At 38.9% G+C, this 20,188-nt stretch overlaps 1 protein-coding gene across 1 annotated transcript; it reads left to right on the top strand.

The window, feature by feature from the left end:
* Positions 1-876: 876 nt before the first annotated feature.
* Positions 877-19,999, top strand: cacnb3a (calcium channel, voltage-dependent, beta 3a). Its single transcript, XM_029505838.1, has 14 exons — positions 877-957; positions 1,777-1,869; positions 10,136-10,255; positions 11,173-11,295; positions 11,392-11,507; positions 11,588-11,667; positions 11,768-11,787; positions 12,516-12,593; positions 16,471-16,529; positions 16,644-16,744; positions 16,946-17,097; positions 17,185-17,280; positions 17,519-17,689; positions 19,598-19,999. Exons 1-14 carry the CDS (start codon positions 877-879, stop codon positions 19,997-19,999), a joined length of 1,692 nt encoding a protein of 563 aa, XP_029361698.1.
* The last annotated feature ends 189 nt before the right edge of the window (positions 20,000-20,188 follow it).

Here is a 20,188-nt window from a genome sequence, read left to right as displayed (position 1 = left end):
ATGTTTTTATTTTTAATAATTGTATGGCTGGTTAAGCAAGGAATCGTCTTCATTAATTCCTCATTCATTCATGCATTAACCAATCTCTCAATACTTGAATTGTGAATTTTAATACCGTTGAAACAGAATGGGAATAGAACCAGGTCTGATAAGTTTTCTCTGGCTCTAGAGCTGGTGTCGTGCATTCTCTGAGTTAGTGGTTGGCTTGTCAGGAATTAATAAAACTACATAAACCCACTACGCAGGGTCAAATGAGGAGGGGCCACCAGGGGCCCTACAACATTTTTTTTTGCCCTGGAGCCTGCTGGATGTTATGCTCATACGGCTATGCTCATCAGACAGTGGTACAAAAAAAAAAGTTTTACCAGAACCAGACCTCCCCTACTGTACATTATGAATTCAGAGACCCATATATCATTTGATTGTGGTTTAAAGTATGAACAAATACATGTTATATGCTCTAAAGAGCGAGGAGGGGAGACTCAAACCTGTGGTTTAAGGCACATCTTGGGAGGGGTGGGGGGATAAATTAAGTGGCTGTATGAATTTATTTAGTGTCGGATAAGCCAACCTTGACACCCCCGGCAGACACACAGTTAGTACGGACCTGCACGGTTGCTCGAGCGATGACGCCTCAGTCTTAACGGCATATTCCAGCTCCGCTATTTCTCTGCTCCGCTGTCCATTTTTCTCAGATGTAACACACAATTTGGTTTCCTGAGCCCACAACCTTCCCGCCAGCTGAATGCGGACATTGATCGCCGTCTGTGTGTATTTCCTGCGCCGTGTTTTATTGCACCTCGATGTATTTAGTGTCCAGTGTTTCCTCCACTAACCCATGTATGTGTGCATCCCGCCTCCCTGCGCTCCCAATAGATGGTGCAAGTCAAAATGTCCAAATCGCCCGTAGACCCTCTGTCTGCTGTGGAAACCGGCTCCCAGTCGCACTATTTCCAGGTAAAAACACACACTTGAGTCTTTTACGATCACCGGAGGTTAAGCTGTGGAAGAAAAAATGGTCAGTTCATCTTTCCTACTTGTTGTTGAAATTGAGGCGTCGCGTTTTGGCTGCGAGGCACTTTATTTTGTATTATTTATTTATTTGTTGAAATTTCTTAACCCATCGCCTTCACTGAAATTGCACATTGATGCTTCGTCGGAGGATAAAATCCGATTATGCGATTATGAAGTGGTTGTTGTGCGTTTAGGAAATGCACAAGAATCGGACTAAAATCAAGACCTTGATTCATTTTTGTTGGCGATCGGGCCTTTTGTGCAGTCCGTGTGTGTTTTATTGTTTATTTCTAATGCATTTCAAGCGACACTGAATCCACACCAATGGAAGGACACCAGCACGCACTGGCAATCCCATGAGAGTTACATGCTGCTTTTTATTGGCGTAAAGGTGCTCGACTCTAACTCACCTGTAGCCTGAATCTACAGGGCCTGGCAGCTCTCACTGCAACAACCGAGCTTTCTTGTTACTCTGCTGTGTTAAAGGAGGCCTGAGAAAAACTGTCTACTGCGTTCCACCGATCAGTGTGTACAGCTAGAATAATTCAATCCTGAGATATTTGGGATTTTTGCAGTAACAGCTGCTCTCTCACAATCATTGTCCCAAACTGTAAGCATTTATTTTTGTTAGATTAATGAAGAAAAAAATATGTATAGACTGGGTAATTTCATTCTCTCTATTATTTGGTAGGTAATTATATTCTGTGTGGCAATTACATGCATCGTTCAGTGTATCACTGGTGTGTTTGTCTTTTATCACAGCTCCCCAGGAAGTTGCCTAAAAGGAAGAGTCGCTTCAAACGTTCAGATGGCAGTACATCTTCTGACACAACATCCAGCTTCATCAAACGGCAGGTAAAGAGCTCTCAGAGGCATTTGTTTGCCTCCTTCTTGCTCATTTCATCATGCACTGTGGTACATAACAGTCACAGACTGGTATCTCAGTGATTTATATAAAGAGAAAAATGTAGGCCACCCTGTGCTCTAAGGTCTAAGTGAAGCTGTAGCAGTGTAAAGTTTAATCAGATGTCGCAGCTTTCCATCATCCTATCTCCTGTTTTGTGCTTAAAAGTACAGCTACAGTTTTGTATTCATCTTCCTATGATCCAGTTCACGAGTGTTCCTGCTCTGCATCTTCATCTCCTCGGTTGCGGTTGATGTTTTGCACAGTAGATGGCAGCAAAATGCTTGGGAGTGGAGGCGTGTTATATTAAACTCCCAACACAGCCCATTTTTTTAATTAATGTTTTTAGGTCATGCACGTGCAGAGGCCTCAAATGGTGATGTTGTGTTATTTAAGACTATCTGTGAGACTAAAAAAAAAGGCTAAGTAGATTCTCTTCATGCTGTTACTGCATGGCTGATATGAATCATACTCTTTGATCTAAATCACCTCATCTGATTATTTGTGGTGTTTTTTGAAGATGTGTTGTATTTGTTTTTCGGTGTCAATGTAAAAGCAGAGGTGGTTTCACAGAGTCCAGCTGAGGGGAAAACCTGATCCCTGGTGAAATCAGGTTTTGAGAAGTTTCACCAAGCCCATCCCAAACCACTAGATCCCAAAGGTTTATGAGCCTTAATACATCAAAGAAGGAAAGTCAGGAGTCAGGATGGATTTAGATACTTACTCTAAGAAGAAAGCTCTTGAGCTGATGACAAAAACGAGAAGGATCTCTCAACAGTCCTGTACACTTTCACAACCTCTAAAGAATACACTATCCATTTGTCCTTGTACAACAAGGAGGTATCTGCAGATTTTTAAGCGAAGTGAATCTAAATTGAATACATCTGGATTGCAGACAGAGGTGGAGGGAAAATGCAGACCTTTAATCACCACAGTTGAGAAATAGTCAAATAAAAGTCATGCATTCAGAGATTTACTGAAGTAAACGTTCAGTAATAGTGGTATTTATAGTATCAAAACATAATTTAAATTCCATTAGTAAAAATACCTATACAGTAGAATTAGTAACGGCAAAATTTATATTCATTACCATTACTCATGCATATCACTTTAGTATTACATCTGGTAAATTAGCTTATACACAGCTAAAATATTGGTCTATAACAATACGTAGCAATTCATTCACTATATTTGTACTTATCTATAGTAAGTAAGTAACCAATGACTAGTTATATACTAGTATATGTGGCTCTGAATTGTGTAAGCATGTCAGTTAAAGTAACAATAAAAATTTAAAGATGTTTCCACATACTTTAATTGTGATAGATACGTTTCTTTTTTTTTTTTTTTTCAGTAAAAAATCTAAATCAGAGGAAGTAATCAGCAGATCTGTTGTTAATGAAAATACTTAATTCCTTTTTTTTTTTGTCTACCATGTGTGGATTCATTTAAGACAATTGTCAACTAAAACCACAAAAGATGAGAAATCTCATCATCTCATCAAATAATAGAGCAATGTTAAAACATTTTTTAAGTGATTTATGTTTGGCAGAAACATAAGTTACATTTTCTAATAACAATTATCTTTTAAAGTGGGACATGTCATATTAAAAGCAATATTTGTGTTACAAATAAAAAGGTAGACTTAAGCACTAACACTGGCCCATATTTAATTCAGCTCACTGAGACGTTTTACAGTTCCACATTTCTTCACTTGTTCTGGTATGACCAGCTTGTCATGGGTAATGTTAGGTAATGTTGGTGTTTTTCTGTTCCTTTTATAAATTGCTGAAGAACATATCCACAACAAAATCAACAAAGTCCACAAATATGATACAAATAGACTATTGTTATACGTGAAAAGCAGGAACAAGAAAATACTCAGCATTTTGGCTTAATAAAAAAAAGTTACAACAAAACAATAAATATTTTTTTTCCTTTGATTGTCTGTTAAAGCATTAAGGAAAAAGTAGTTGAGCTGACACAAATTAAAATTCACCTACAAGGTTTTAAGGACAATTTGCATCATCCCTATAAATTTCTTCCTGGAATGAGTCATTTGTTTGACACCTGCAAACATGAAATTCAAGCACCATGAAAAATACCTCTGCCTCATGCGGAGCACCATTAGTGTGAGCAAATGTGGAGCAGTGAGAGAGGTGTGGGGGCAGGGGGGTAGGAAAAAAAGGGCTGAGCAGACATCTTTTCGAGGAGGGGACATTAGTTATCCTGATCAGGGGCTTTAATGACAATCTCCAGATTCCCTGAGAATATTGCGTGACTTAAAAAATTCATGATGCTCATTTTGTCAGCCTTGGACAATGTGATGTGGTTGTTCACTGTTCACACTAGCACCTTTAGTTTCATTTCAATCATTACTTTCTCTCTGCATGCACAACAGGCGTTGTGCCCCCCCCCATAGGCGATATGACAGTGTTTCATGGAGAAGGAGGAAATTTTACAAACAGAGCAGATAGTTTCTTGTCTGTGATAGGGGTGGGGTGTCTATGGAGGAGCAGTGGAGTATGACTCATTTCTGCAGCAGGATACAATAAGCAGTACGCTGCCATAAGTGTGGATGTATGTGTTATATGTAGGACATGAGGCTTTGGAGCAGGAGAAGCGATCTCAAGCTATGTGTGGGATTATAATAGTGGTTTCATTTCTGATTCTTCTTCTGTGCAAAGTGAACTGGAATAGAAGAAAATGATGTAAATTTAGAAATATAGTTTCATCAAGTGACACAAAGGCTGCAATGGTTGTTGTTGCTGATTGTGTGTGTGTGTGTGTGTGTGTGTGTTGGGATAGTCTGAGGAGGGGTAGGAATAGAAAAAAAGGTGTTGCTGCTGTCTATTCCAGTGCAGGTCGTCACTGGTTAGGGGATGGGACACAGTACAGTTTGTCTGCATTTTACGGCATGTAGTATATAGAGAGGGAGGGTCCGACGGCAGCAGCATCACCACATTAACTGAGTAAGTATAAATGACTCCCAACACAGCCTGCTTCTCATTCTCCCCATCACAAACTCCTATCCTCCTGTCTCGCTTTGTTCCATCTTATCATTGCTGTTCCTTTGTCTTACCCTGGCTTTTCTCCTTCATTTTGTCTACTCTCTTTTGTTTCTTATAATATACTTATATAACTGGCATCATCCTGTGTGTACTCTTTACACTTCTCCTATAAGTCTAGTGATTGATCAATTTGACATACAGTGTGCCCTGGCTTGACTTTGATATTATAGTAACCACACTGTTAGTGAGTGATTTATTGCATTGTGTATGAGAGCTCTGTGCATGTGTAACTTGCTGACACTGAATTATGACTGCACAGTTAATCGAACACTTTTTGAAATTGGATATGTAGCAAGTGGATTTCCAAATCACTAGAGCTTGCAGTTTTTTGTTCTTTCCTCTGAGGGAAAGGTTTTTCAGACTCTTGAATAATATATATTCTGCTGTTGTGCAGAATGTCTTTCCTGCATATAAAGCCAAGGAAATTAGATTTTCCATCACATTGCATCGTATGCACTCCCAGCATTTTACTTCACTTTCAATTTTAATATCAAAGAAATATACTGTGTTAAAACTTTTAGCACATTAATGTACAGATCATGCAACCTCAACTTTCATATCAAGCTTTTTTAAGGCATATAGAAGATAGATGTAGATATTGGGTGTGTGTTTCCCGATTGTCTAGGTATTAATTGTTTTCATCACACCAGTAGCGTGGCTTGAGGCAATTCTGGCTTGTTCATGGAGTCACTGCTCTGATCCAGAATGCATGCCATTATATAGGCAATTTAAATTTGCACAGGCTTTGATGGTCTCAAAAATTTAATTTTGATTAATTAGTTTTATTAGCTTTGGCATCTTTAAATTTGTCTATAACCTTATGACCAAATATAACAAACCATTAGACACGCAGAACCAATTACATTCCCATCAGATTGTGTTAATTTTCAAATATGATAATGTTCAAATAAAGTGATGATGAATATGATAAATATTAAACCTGCATTGTTAGCATCCACAGAATGCAAACTTAAAGCAAAGCACAGCTGTGGCAAAATGGGCAAACATGTTTACAAAGAAGTGCTTGTCAGATGGTTGAATATCTTCAGACATCCATTTCTGAAAGCAGAAATCTGGCCTTCAGGTTGTCTCCACACAATAACAGAACAGTGGTGTGGAAGTGAGAACACAAATGTGCCCGGACCTTCTGTTGTAAACTGTTTTTATTTTTCTCCTGGCCTGCAACGGTGGGGCCAGCCCCATAATCTTAATGTCTGATTTTGAGTTTCTGATGCAAGATGTTGTATAGGGGTATAACATTAGGATACTTAATACTAGGAACAAGACAGGCATCCATATACCAGGTTTAAACCAAAGGTTTACAGCTGTTCTTCATTATGGGCAGTCTGTTGGGCTGCTCAGTGGCTTCATGTACACTGAGCCTCCCCTCCATTATGGCAAAAACAACCATGCATGTGTCATGTGTCATTATTACTAAAGGAGGCAAAGCAATAAGTAAATATAAGACACATTAAACAAAGACAAAGACAGAGGATGGGAGGGAGCGATATAATTAGTTAAGAGTGTAGGTCGATATTGTGGAGTCCGGACAGAGGATGTGTGTCATGTGAGTGACATGAACAAAGATACTAGCATTTCATATCTAAATGTATCTTATCAATCTTACAGTCATTCAGAACAGCTATGAACATGACTGAATGATAGTTTTTTCCTTCCCTCCCCATAATTAATCCATTACTTAACTAGGTACCAAGTACTATACTATACCGCCTGAGGTATTTTTGCCAAATTGCTGACATTTTACAAATGGCTAACATTAACACTATCAGCCAGAAGCTCTTCTCCTTTACCAATCTAAACTAGTAAAGTGCACAGAAATATTAACTGCCAACTACTGTTTTAGAGTGGTGTAGATTTGTTTCCCTTCCGACTGCCATTAAACTGAAGCGATTTTGTACATCTGTATGAAAGGATCATATTCAAAAATTAAGGTACTTCAACAGAAATAAATAATATTTCAATATTATTAATGAAGTAAATGAACAGTGAAAGGATTTACTTGTGCTCAAGAGCCTACATTGGTTGAAAGCTGAACTCTGTAGTTTGCCTTAGTTTTGTAGGGTGCCTTAACATCTTTCAAGTCATTGATTTGGATTCTTTGCCCATAACATTATTGCTCTGATTCACTCTTACCGCACTTGGTGTGTTGTTTTAAGCTGTTGCTGGCAGTTGTTGGCAGGGAAAAAGCTCAGGAAAAAGGACTGTGAGCTATCTGACGAAACAGCAAACACACAGTAAACAGCTAGTGACTATCTGGTGAACACAGTGGTTCATTGTGAAGTGATTCTTAAAACTTCTAGACTCTTGATACAATGCCGATTTAATAACACCAAGGAAAAAAAGCAACAGTTCCATTTGTTGTCAAGTGTTATTCTGATGAAAGATGAAAGATGTGCAACAGAGAGTGGAAGATTCTAGTCTTAAATTTGGAGGTTTTGCAAAGAAATTTGATAAGACACTAGCCCATTAATTACCCTCCAACTTAAGAACAGATGGCTAATGGTGAAGATATTTTACAATAATGGAAATTATAAAATCAATGAACAACACAGGAGAAAAATAATGGTAAAATTAGTGTAGAAATCCCTTGATTTTCTTTCCCTAGACTGTAGGATGACTTGGTTCTCTTGAGGATTCGACTAGCTGGATGACACACTTCCCCATCAGTTCCTCCCTGTGGAGTTGAGGCCATCAGTGTTGCAGCGTGTGAAGAATAATCACAGAAGCAGAATAGGAGGAAGAGAGTTAAAATTAGACCCTAGACAGGGACTTCAGCACTAAAAAAAGAAACTAGACATCCTCAAACCAGACTAATAAAGATGTGCTGAGATTGTTAAACTTTGCACTGCAGAATGAACTATCTAAATGTGATTATCTGGTGTTTTTCTAAGGATCTGACAGGTAGCCAGGACTGAGTGTATGCAGCAGGGGGCCACAGCCTCATGTCCAAACATTAATAATAAACAGCAATCGCAGCCCAGGCAGCTCTCTGTGTTCTAACATCATTAAACAGCTCTCTGACATAACGCCTTTCCCCTGCGCCCACCACCATATTTATTCCACTTTTATGTCTGTGTATTTGAGCATGTTCCCAGTGAAGAAAGAGCAGTGAGAAAATTCAGATTCATGTCTTTATCAGGCTCTAGCGCTGTCCTCCTAATCAGCCAGGTATGCAACTCTCTGCTGTCGTTGTGTCTGTGTCTCTCGTGGTCTGTGGTTCCCCCCTCCCACCCCCCCTTATGTCTACTATACATCTGTGTCTTGCTCAACTCCTTCGTAGCGTTTTATTACGTTCTAATCTCATCTTCCCCTTGACATTGCCTTGTTTTATCTTGTCATATAAATCGTTTATACCTCTTTCCTCTCTCCAACCATCCATCAGTCACTCTCCATCCTTGTAAACAGCCCTCTCTTTTCAAGATATCTCGTCAACAATATTCACCCCCATTCGCTCTGTCTTTTCTGTTCTCTCTCACCCTCGTTTTCTCCTTCTGTACTGCTCTGGCACTGGTGCAGTGTTGCCTTGCAGAGCTGCTAAAAATCAGATCTAGTTATCTAACAGAGGCAAGAACAAAAAAAAGAAGCTGTTCGTTTTCTGCTTCTCTGGGACTTGAAATGATACTGTAGAAAAAGATTTATTTTGGATTATACGTAGAGTAAGCAAGGATTGGGGTTGTTTTTCATCTCCAGGCACTTTTTTTTTGTATTTTGAGCCTGAATTTCATTTTGCTGTGCTGCTGCTAATTGGTCCTCCAGAGGATCCGTTTGTATATGTTGGCAAGATGGATGACCAGGAATAAGTCACTGCACTCTGGAAGAAAGGGAAACCAAAGTGACTGTATTATGTGCTATTTGCTAGTTTTTTTATATCTTGGCTTTGTTTGCAATAATCTACTTGATTGTCTCAGTGTTCTGTATTAATGTATCTGTGAATACTGCCATTACCTTTGAGCGGGTTTTCAGGCCATTTTCTTGTTTGTCACCTATTTTATTCTTTTTAATTGTTTGTCTCTTGTATCGCTTTCTGACTTTTCTGCTGCAGTTCTTTTTACAGACACTCAGCACCAAGTTCCTTCAACAGAGGCAAATACATACCAAATATAGGCGAACATGCACTCACAGAGTACTCAAACCACATTTAGAGCACAACTTCACTCTTTTCTCCATTTTATGTTTTTCTCTGTGGAAGTCAGCATCATGGTTTGTGTTTGAATGATACAATACAATATAACGGGGCTGCAACTACATCAGTTATATTCAATAGATTAAGTCCTCAACCTTAATTGATTGATCATTTGTTTCGGGAAGAAAATATCCAACATAATTTAAAAAGGGTTTAGCACGCATGTGTTTTGTTTTCTCACCAACAGTTTAGATATCCAGTTTCAGAGAGTACTTTAGAAATTACTTAAATTACTTTGAAAATAGTATCTAACTTCTTTTCAACCTAATTGATTCAGTTAATCATTTCAGCTGTACAGAAGATATAGCACAGACATCTGAAAAAATAATGAAAGAAATCCACTTTCAGGTCCTGAATAAGCATTACAGCAACTATGGAGTGTTGTTTTTTTTTTTTTTTTACGATTTTACTTTCTGTAAAATGCCTCTGTCTTTGTTGCCTTATCTGTTGCTCTCAGCATAATGTGCTAGCCATCCCTGGGATGTGTCCTTAAACCGCTTACAATGAAAAATGATAGCCCACATAAATTTTGCTAATGAGGAGATGTCCTTGGAGAATAAACAGGGGAAGAAAGGATGTATATGTGCTTCACTGTGGGGGATGATGGAATGGATTGGGGCCAAGCAGGAGAGAAAAGGAAGCAGTTGCCTCCTTTGTGCTATATTTGTTCTACCAGAAGATGGCTGGTGTGGGAGAGCAGCGCATTGTATTGTACATACATGCAGGCTCACACATGAATGTATTCATGAATGCAGACACGCATTTGCATGCACACCTGCACATAACTGGAGTGTAGAAGAGAAAACAGAAGAAAGCAAAGATGCAAACACAAACAGGCAGATCTATGTATTCAACCTCAGAGTAATATGTCAAGTAAGTAATTAAATGATCAATTCGCATATCACAAATAATAATCCAACCGCATCTACCATGTTCTGACAGGGGTCGGCTGATTCATATACCAGTAGACCGTCGGATTCAGACCTGTCAGCAGAGGAGGACCGCGAGGCGTATCGGCGTGAAGCCGAACGCCAGGCACAGCTGCAGCTCGACAGAGCTAAGGTAGGTAATACACTGACTCAAACTGCGAAATCATTTGGTATTTCAACAGTTGTATAGGTAAAATTTGCTTACAGTAGGTGAAGTTGGAAGCCACATGCTAACCTACTGCTTCAGGGAAACTTTCATATGCTATACCTTGATGGAAACTAGCCGGGTAAATCCAAACTCAAGCAGTGTTTTTTTAAGTACAGCTTTGAAGTATACATACTTTATGTGAGTACTTCTGTTTTTTGCTACATTAGACTTCTATACACACAAATATAGTTTTTATTCTTCAAGAAACAAAAAAAAAAAAAAAACATATTAATGTATATTAATGATAGAAATTAAGATTTAACTTTGTTGTTTCATGAGGGGCAATTCAAGCTACACAGCAAAAGATAAAGCGATTAAAATTAATATCATTTACCAGACTCAAAATGATGTGAATATTACATATTAAATGTATAGATTATTGGGACAAGAAAATTCATTAACATAAATAAAGAGTAAGACCATGAATCTCGAGTCACAACTAAAAGGTATACCAAGATCTAAACCATATCAAGTGTAAATATAACCTTTGTATTTATAGCTGTTGAGGGCTCATTGTTTCAAGTCGTCAACACTAGCTCTCAGCCTGTGCTAGTTTAAACTCGACCATCTAAAGAGCATTAAACATAAGTTCAACGCAAGCGTCTTGGTTGTAAAGGATATTGTTTGTCGATGTTTGGTTTCAGAGTCCATTCTTTGTTGGCCATAACATTATCCTCTTGTTTGAGTTATATTCTTGGCTGTTGTTGGAGTCAAATTTGTGTGTTAAATTATGTATGTGAGGCAAAGTGTACTAACCCATGTCTCCAGTCCGATGTCTTACATTTCTGCAACAGAGTTTTCATAATTGATGGTCTTCTTGTTCTTTTACATTGTTGCCCCAGTCTAAAGCTGTAGCGTTTGCAGTAAAGACAAATGTGAGTTACTGTGGAGCTCTGGATGAGGACTGTCCCGTCCAAGGAGCTGCAGTCAATTTTGATGCCAAAGACTTCCTGCACATCAAAGAAGTGAGCCATTCTCTTTTTTTAATTAAGTCGACCTACTTTACATTAAAACAAAGCAGATATATGATAATGGTGTTCCTTGTGCACTGAACTTCACAGAAGTACAATAATGATTGGTGGATCGGTCGGCTAGTAAAGGAGGGAGCAGACATCACCTTCATCCCAAGCCCCCTTCGACTGGAGGCCATGAGACTCAAACAGGAGCAAAAACAGAGGTCAGCTAGTAAATTAACCCACCAGCTTCTCTGGGTATCTGTTTCCACAACACTGACACATTTGTGTTGTGTTGTTGCAGGAAAACAGGGGGCAACTCGTCGAGTTTAGGGGACATGGTGACTGGGAGCTGGAGGACCACACCACCATCTGCAGGTGAATGTAAGCATCACAAACCTCTCTCTTTTGCTGGAACAGAAACCTACCTCTATGATCCTTTGTCTTTTCCACTTGATTGATTGATATTTTCTTGTTTTTCAAGCCAAACAGAAGCAAAAACAGGTAGGTCTCAGCACTTTGAGAACACAGCATTTGATGATAATACACAAATTATTTGAATGACATACACTTGGAAATAATAACTTCAATTGAATATTTAAAAATCTGAAATGTGATCTACAGTGGTCTTTCGATTTCTTGGTTGCATAAGTTAGAAATTTATGAGGAGACATCAAATAATTGTAAGATACATACTGCTAAAGCAGTCGACAGCTGTTGAATTGGTTCTTAAATAATAAAAAGAACTTGCTATAATCGTTATTAATATTATTAATGTTATCTTTAAAGATGCTACGGTAGCAGTTGGCAAGTGCCAGGTTTATCAAAAACCTAAATTAACTGAAATTACATTTGAATTGGTCACTTCCCCAATCAATTCAGTTCACTTTAAATGATAAATTATATAAATAACAGCGGGGAAGTACTGACAAAAAAGAAAATGCAAATCAGTCACGTACAGTGATTACTTTATTGCCTGTTTCCCTACTGGTTTCCCCAAATTTTCTGACCTATGAATGTGGAAGAATATAGTGAGAAAATACCATTGATACATTACTTTTGATATTTAAATTGTTCTAATAGTCTTCGTATTAGTTTGATGATTGTTGCAGAAAACATGATTATGTATTTTTTTGTAGCTTTCAACAACTACACCTAAACTCCATCATTTCTTACTCATGTTCTCTGTTTTTTTCCATCCCTCTTCTCTTGTCCTCCCTTATTTCTGGTAGGAACATGTCCCTCCCTATGACGTGGTGCCCTCTATGAGGCCGGTGGTCCTTGTGGGACCGTCATTGAAGGGCTATGAGGTCAGCCATTCCCCATTTCAACTCCAGAAGACAGACGTACTGCCCCACAGTGCATTTCCCTGTCAAACTTCCCGCTCCATTGCTGCATTCATAGCGAATTTGCCCCTCTGTATTTATTATTGAAATGAGAAAAGATAAGTGTTGAATTCATATCTATCTGTGAAGTTACATGTGCAGTTCCAAACAATACCAAAAACAGTATATGATGATAGATGAAGAAATGCTATTTTGGAAGCTGGACTTGGATCATTTTCTGGATTTTCCATGCGTTTGTTTGAAAATGAACAACAACAGGGTTCCCGCGGGTCCTTAAAAAGTCTTACAATGTCTTAATTTTAAATCCAGGTAATTAAGGCCTTAAATTGTCTTAAAGGTATTCAATTTCCAGATGGTGTGTTAAATGCCGATGGGAAAGCACAGTAGTTGACCGTAAAACATAGCATGTAACCTATTTGTTTCATTAACTTCATACAAAGCCTGTGCAGTAAATGAGAAATTCCACAAGTAATCGCCATTTTACGGTACGTCAGCAACAGACTGAAGTCGGTCTGTTTGCAGCCATTACGCACTGCGGTTGTGGTCGAAGTCATAGACATATTTATATGTTTATGGTCAAAGTGCTCAGGCTTGGGACACACTGCCTTCTTGAGCAACGCGTGTGCATCATGGAACCTATTGCTTTTCATTGCGGCACCCATGTTAACGTCTGCGTGAGCCGTGTGGCTGCAGTGGCATGTCATTTATAGATTCAAACTCTCGCCTATTGAAAATGACCTGTTCAGAGTCATATAGACATCATACCATCAACAATCCATTATGTGTATCGATGTTGTAGTCATATAACTTCTGGTGTGTTTCACTAGCACGTATTTAAAAAATTCTGTGTTTTTTTAAACTATTGTGACCTATTGACAGAACCGTGTATTGCGTCTTGAACTGCTCCATAGCGGAAGCCTGCTTATTTTTGATGGCTTTTGTTTTAGAAAATTGTCATACATAATCAGTAGTGTAGTCTACTTTTTTGTAGTGGGTATACCTTACTTCAACATGCAAAGGTGAGGAAGTGCAAATTTAACGACAAATGGATTGAAGAGGATGCATTTAGGATGTAGTTGGTGCCGGCTGAAACAACAATGAACATGCTTACATGCACGGTTAAGTCAAGCTACAGTTATCGTTCGATAAAGAGTTTATGTCCTTGTTCCAGGATTCATGCACGGGAGTGAAACTGAGCTATTTGTTGAAATCATGTCGCCTCCACTACGATAGGTGCATTCTTTCGGCTTGTGGGTAATGGGCCACTACCAATTGACCTATGACGTCACAGACCACAACAGAGGTGGAAAGAAAGAAAGACCAGTGAGCTAGCAAGTTAGCAACTCAGAGGTAACCTGGGGCAATGGCATTAGCAGTTAGCTGGCTTCTTTTGTCTGACCTCCTATGTTTACGTTTTAAATGTTGCTCGATTTCCAGGTCATAGCTTGGCACGAAACTTTAACACATGCGCAGATCAGCTCCTCCTCCCGACTCCAGTCCAATTGTCTGTATACATGCAACAGTAGCTCAGCTTCATTCACATTATCTACAGGTGTTAGCTTGATAATGATAACTTCGACTTTAAGTGGGCTAACAGCGTTATGAACTTTAAAAGTCCAGTTTCAGCCGCGCTAACGCAATAAATCTTTCAATAAATTTTTAAATTGTCACATAAACCCACTCAATGAGGCAATGGGCAAATTATGCAAAAAGACTTTTTCGTTAGGGACCTCAAAGGGGTCTCAAAGCTGTTGAGTTGCATATGAAAGGATGAAAGCACCAGCTATATGTGGCAGCGGCTAGCCACAGCTGGGCCATTAAATTTGACTTAAAATGGTGCAAGAACCCTGAACAAATAATTTAAGTTCCAGTGCTGGTGCAGAACACCAACAATTTCCATAACCCACATTTCAGTACAAGTCAATTCAACAACTCCAAAAATAACAAAACAGAAAGTGAGTGGGGGAATACAATATATAGTTATAAACAGTACATGTGTGAGCCATCAGCTGTAGAGTGGGGGTGATGGTATTTCTATGTACTGCTGGGTAGTTTACTCAAGAACAGCATTTCATACATTTATTTTTGAGGGGCTGCCTGCCAATCTTCAATAAATGCAGCCAATCTTTCAATTATTTTATATATTAATTTCTTCTTTTCTTTTGAAAATGCACCACTGTGAAAAATCATAAAAGAATAGGGCAGATTTTATTAGTTATCTAATAAAGCTCATTTATGATATATTTTACAAGTTCATAAAGCCCCAACTAGTTGTTAAGGGGCTATATTTATTTATTTATGGTTTTGTTTTGTTTTGTTTTACTTTACATTCAGCCTTTATTTATCCACAGAAAAGGGCTGTTTTGTTTTCTTTTTTCACAAACCTGAGATATTTATTTTACTATCAAGATGACTAAAGAAAGGAGAAAATATTTTTGAAATATTAGCCTGTTTGACATTACTAGTATAACGCTTTGGTTGTTTTGCCAATAAATAGGTTCAATTAGTACCAGTTGTGGAAAACTCACCCATTGGTGAGCTCCATCTTGTCTTCTCCTGCTTGGCATTCACTGCAAACTGTCCTGTCCAACATGTGACAGCGGTGGAGGCATCTGGAGTAACACTTGCGACTAGGGGGGGTCCCCTCAGTGTAGATAGATGGCACAGCTCTGCTTCCGTCCATTTTGTCTCCAACTCACTGCCGGTGGACATGGGGCTCTGACGTCATGATTCTGAAGCGACGCCGACGTCATCTAGGCAGTGCCAAACTCCGCCCGTTTTTAGGTAATCCAGAATCGGGGAAAGATACGGGGACACGTGGACCCGCGTCTTCGGTCCGTGTTCGAAAGCTAATTACCAAGCTGGCTAGAAACTTCGAGCTAAGCTAACGCGCCAGGTATGGTGAGTGCAGACAGGGTACTTGCTGATTGGTGCTCACATATAAATAAAACACAATACTACAACTAACTTAAAAATGTCAGGAGCACACACGTACTCACTTTCAGCTCGTCAGTTGAGTTTCATAGAAGGTCATTGTTGCATCAAACTTTCCAAACAGACATGGCGAAGATTTAACACCAACAAGCTGACGTAACACTGAGCAACAGTCAACGGTTGAGCACGTCACCACATGATTTAAAGTGACCACGCCCTCTATTATACTCCATATTTTGTTATTATTAATGTTTACATTGTTTTTATTTATTGCTTTGCAGATGAGTCAACTATGGCTCTGACTATGGTTCTGTTTTAAAACTGGGCTGGTTAGATGGTAAAGCAACAATTATAGTGGTTAGTATTAACCAGAGGTGAAAGGTGACACTATTTTAGCAATGAGTGAATTTATGATTAGGACAAATAACACAAAGGTAATGAACAGCAAAAACCAAAAGAAAAAAGTTTTTTTTATCACACTTTTAGACAATCCTTTATTGGTCGGTTCATGGATTTACAAGCCACCCAAAGCAAAAACAACCATTTCCACCAGTATAAAGTAGAGCTGACTCCCTTTACTTTGAATATCATATTCTCTCAATTTACTAAAAACATTATTCTTCATAAATTTGTGTATGAAGCTTGTTCATACTTGTGTATGTTTTTTCCTTTCATTTAAATTTACTTTCAAGTTTTGCACATTCAGCTCAAATGTAAATAAGGGTTAGGGTTAGGGTTGCATCAACTAAACATTTGAGCTAACTGAAAGTAAACCAACCAGTTAAATCATGTTATGTATATTATTAACCATACAAATATTTCTTTAATTTATTATAGTATATTTAGATGGTGTTTGAAGGTATGCATTCTGTCTCTTTATTATATTTTTTCTCATCCTCCCACCTAGGTGACAGATATGATGCAGAAAGCTCTTTTTGACTTCCTGAAACACAGATTTGAGGGGCGGTAAGTAAAAAAGGAGAGCAACCATTGAAGCTCTGTTAAGTCAGACTTTTCGTTGATCTGACCAAAAGTGTTTCATTAAATATTTTTCTCTGTGTAAATTTTGACTGTTTGTAGAATCTCAATTACCCGCGTAACTGCCGACCTGTCTTTGGCCAAAAGATCTGTCCTCAACAAAAGACCCATAATGGAGAGATCGAACACTCGCTCCAGTCTAGGTCTGTTCATCTTTTAATCCATGGTATCTTTAAAAACCTTTAAGTAGAGTATATTGTACTGTCTTATTTCCATCAATAAAGATAAAACATTAATGGTTTTCTTAACTTAATTGTTGAATGCTGTCTACATATTTTTGACAGCGGTCAAACAAAATAAGGGGCAATGAGTTTTAATTTATGAAATGTGTTTTGTCTGTGTAGCGGAAGTTCAGAGTGAAATTGAGAGGATATTTGAGCTTGCTAAAACCCTGCAGCTGGTGGTCCTGGACGCAGACACAATCAACCATCCTGCACAGCTTGCCAAAACCTCCCTTGCCCCCATCATTGTCTACGTTAAAGTTTCCTCACCAAAGGTGCAGCAGCTTACCTCACTCATGAACATCAGATTCAGGCAGCCTCTCCTGCCTCGATCTATAACACAGCCTCTGCTTTTCTCTCAGGTGCTCCAGAGGCTGATCAAATCCAGGGGGAAGTCTCAGAGCAAGCACCTGAATGTGCAGATGATGGCTGCAGACAAACTCTCTCAGTGCCCCCCTGTGAGTGGAAGGAGCCAGCTGATTTCTTTTATTACTATAACAGTCTCTTTAGAAGGGTGTTGTGGCTCTTAGGATGTTACTGTCTAAAATCTACCTATCGATCAGTTGATCTGCCAGTTTAATGCAAACTGAAAAATCTTTTGACAGCATAATGACAATGTTAATATGGTATGGTAAGATTAGCATTGTGGGTGTGGTTTTTTTTTTTGTGTGTGAGTGTCTCGTTGTTTATTTGTAGGATATGTTTGATGTCATTTTGGATGAGAACCAGCTGGAAGATGCTTGTGAACATTTGGCTGAATACCTTGAAATCTACTGGCGTGCCACTCACCTCCCAGGAAACACCCCTCTTAATCCCTTATTGGAGCAGAGTTTGATGACCCCGCCTTCCGCCATCTCTAGCCTACAGGTAAATTCTCCTTAACCTGTTTTTTTTATAGCAAGAGGGCATGCTATATACTGTGAACTGTGTCAATACTGTTTAAGACTCTTGAAGTAGGAATCTTGTTTTGAACGTGTTGTCACTGTCCTTACCAGCTCTTCCCATCTCAGATTTTCACTCCTCTGTTTTTCTTTAATTGTCTCCGGTTGTCTTGTCTGTCCTCTCACTCATCCATGCTTAACATTTTTGCAGTTTTCTGAAACACAGGAATTAATTGAATGATCGCTTACAAAGTGGGGTGAGTAGTAGGGTTTATATATTTGCACTCTCAACCCCAGCAATCCCCTCTTACACACCTACCAACACCTGAACACTACTCAGCGGCTGAGAGGTCAAATGAACAGCATTTTATTCATTCAGATCTCACCAAAGAATATATGGTAATTCTTAATTGCATCCTACCTCCTTTCTTTTAGTTGATGGTCTCAGGTGAATCAACTCTGCTCCACAAAATGTCTGGGAGAATATTCACAAAGCAGTTTAGCTCAGGCTTCAATTTAATACAGAATTAATTCATAATTTTTTTTTTTTTTTTATAGGATTCCAGTCTTACAATTATTTTCTATTTTCTTTTAAAATCCTTTTTAAATAATGCTTTGTGAATGGCAGCTCCACTCAAAAAAAATTTTAAATACCAAAATAAAAATTATTCATGTCCAAGAGTAACCCCCTGACCATCCATTCAAGTGTTTCACTTGCATTTCTGTTGTTTAGTGTCTGTAGTAATAATTTGTCTACACACATATTAAACACTGAAAACACTTACTAAAAAATACTGTGAGGAGAATTTACAAACACAGCAAACACTACTGCTTTACTGCATGCCAGTTCCTATCTTTGTTAACTGTAGGGTATTAATGTAGCAGTGTTATTCACAGTTGTGTGACTCTGTATCTCAGTCTGTATTGTATGTATGTATTGAGTTTATGTAAGTATGTTCTCAGAGTTTGGACAATTTACACATTTTATGTATACATATGCCCAAAGTCTTTTAAATTATTTGGGTGTTGTGCACATCCAATAATTCTCAGTAGGATAGGGGATGTAAACAGAAAAATCTAATCTAATCCAAGTATTCACACTTTAGACTCTCATCTCCATCTTTAATTTTATCCTTGTCACTTTCTTCTACCATCAGATTTATTACCAGGTGATTGGCCTGCCTGAATTATAGCTGAAAAATGCTGCAAATTGGCATCACAAGTGATATTTTGGTGCTGTGTTTCTCATTATTGCGACTATTCAAACTAAAATACAAAATTACGCTATTTAAAAAAATATATTTTGGCACGGCCACATAAAGCTTGAAACATTTTCTGATCTTTGTATTTGGTCCTCCTCATTGTACTGGTGTAAAGAGATCCCTTATGAAAGTGATGCCAATGTGACAGGCGATGGACCTCATAGCCTCAGGTCTGTATGAGCCTTAATGGCAAAATTCTATATTTGTGTGACTTTATCTCCATTGCAGCTCAGTGGATTTTACTACTTCAGACTGGTGATGGTTCTGAAATTATATATTATCACGTTCTGTTTTTTCAGGACTGTGCATAAGGTCTTTGGTTGCTAACACATTAGGAAGGGATGTCTTCGCAGCCAGTGAAGACAAGAGGAACAATTTCAGCCATCAGTAACATTTTCAATCCACATTTGGGCATATGATGGTTGTTTTAAGGTAGATTTGAACCTTTACTTTGAAATTCTACCCAATGTAGTGTTTGCTTTGTTTGGGCCAGAAATAATGTTCCAATAGGAAAGTTTGCAAAAAAAAAAAACAAAACAAAAAAAAAAAAACAAAACAAAACTCTGAGGCTACTTTGAGTTATCGTCCTGGTTTCTGACTTTTGCTTTGTGTTTTACTCTCCATGGAACCAGAACAAGAACCAGCCAAAGCCTCATGAAGCAGTGGGTTTGGAGGGTGATGAGGAGGAAGAGGTTGGTGAGGAGGCCCATTCCCCCTTGGAGCAGGACAGTCTTATGCCATCTGATGAGGCCAGTGACTCCCTGTCTCGTGGCCGAAGGGGGAGCCCATGCCACAGGGGGGAAGAAGAGGATGAGGAGGAAGAGGAAGAGGAGGAGGAAGATGAGTATGCCTCCCCCTGCCATGCTCACACTTACAGGGACATGTACCCCCCTCACCGTGGGCACACAGGCAGTGCCCACAGTGCCAACGGGCACGAGTCACAGGACAGGCTGCTCCAACGTGAAGCCCAGCAAGGTCACAACCAGAGGAACAACCGCCAGCGCAGCCGCCCCTGGCCTCGAGACAACTACTAAGGAACAAGGCCCCCCCCCACCACACCTCAGCCTCCGATCAGCATCAAGCTCACCCTGAGCCCTTCAACTGTCAAACAGTCCCTAACGCATCTAGAGATGAAAACACATTCCTAAAATCAGCTCCAGACTTTTAACACTGATCAGAAACAGTGACAGATGCCCAGCTGTAGGTATTTAGTATTTACAACT

Source organism: Echeneis naucrates, chromosome 7 (genome assembly GCF_900963305.1).
Source record: "Echeneis naucrates chromosome 7, fEcheNa1.1, whole genome shotgun sequence".
NCBI classification, from domain to species: domain Eukaryota; kingdom Metazoa; phylum Chordata; class Actinopteri; order Carangiformes; family Echeneidae; genus Echeneis; species Echeneis naucrates.
Note: the sequence above shows the minus strand (reverse complement) of the source record. Positions and strands in the feature narration are given on the sequence as shown.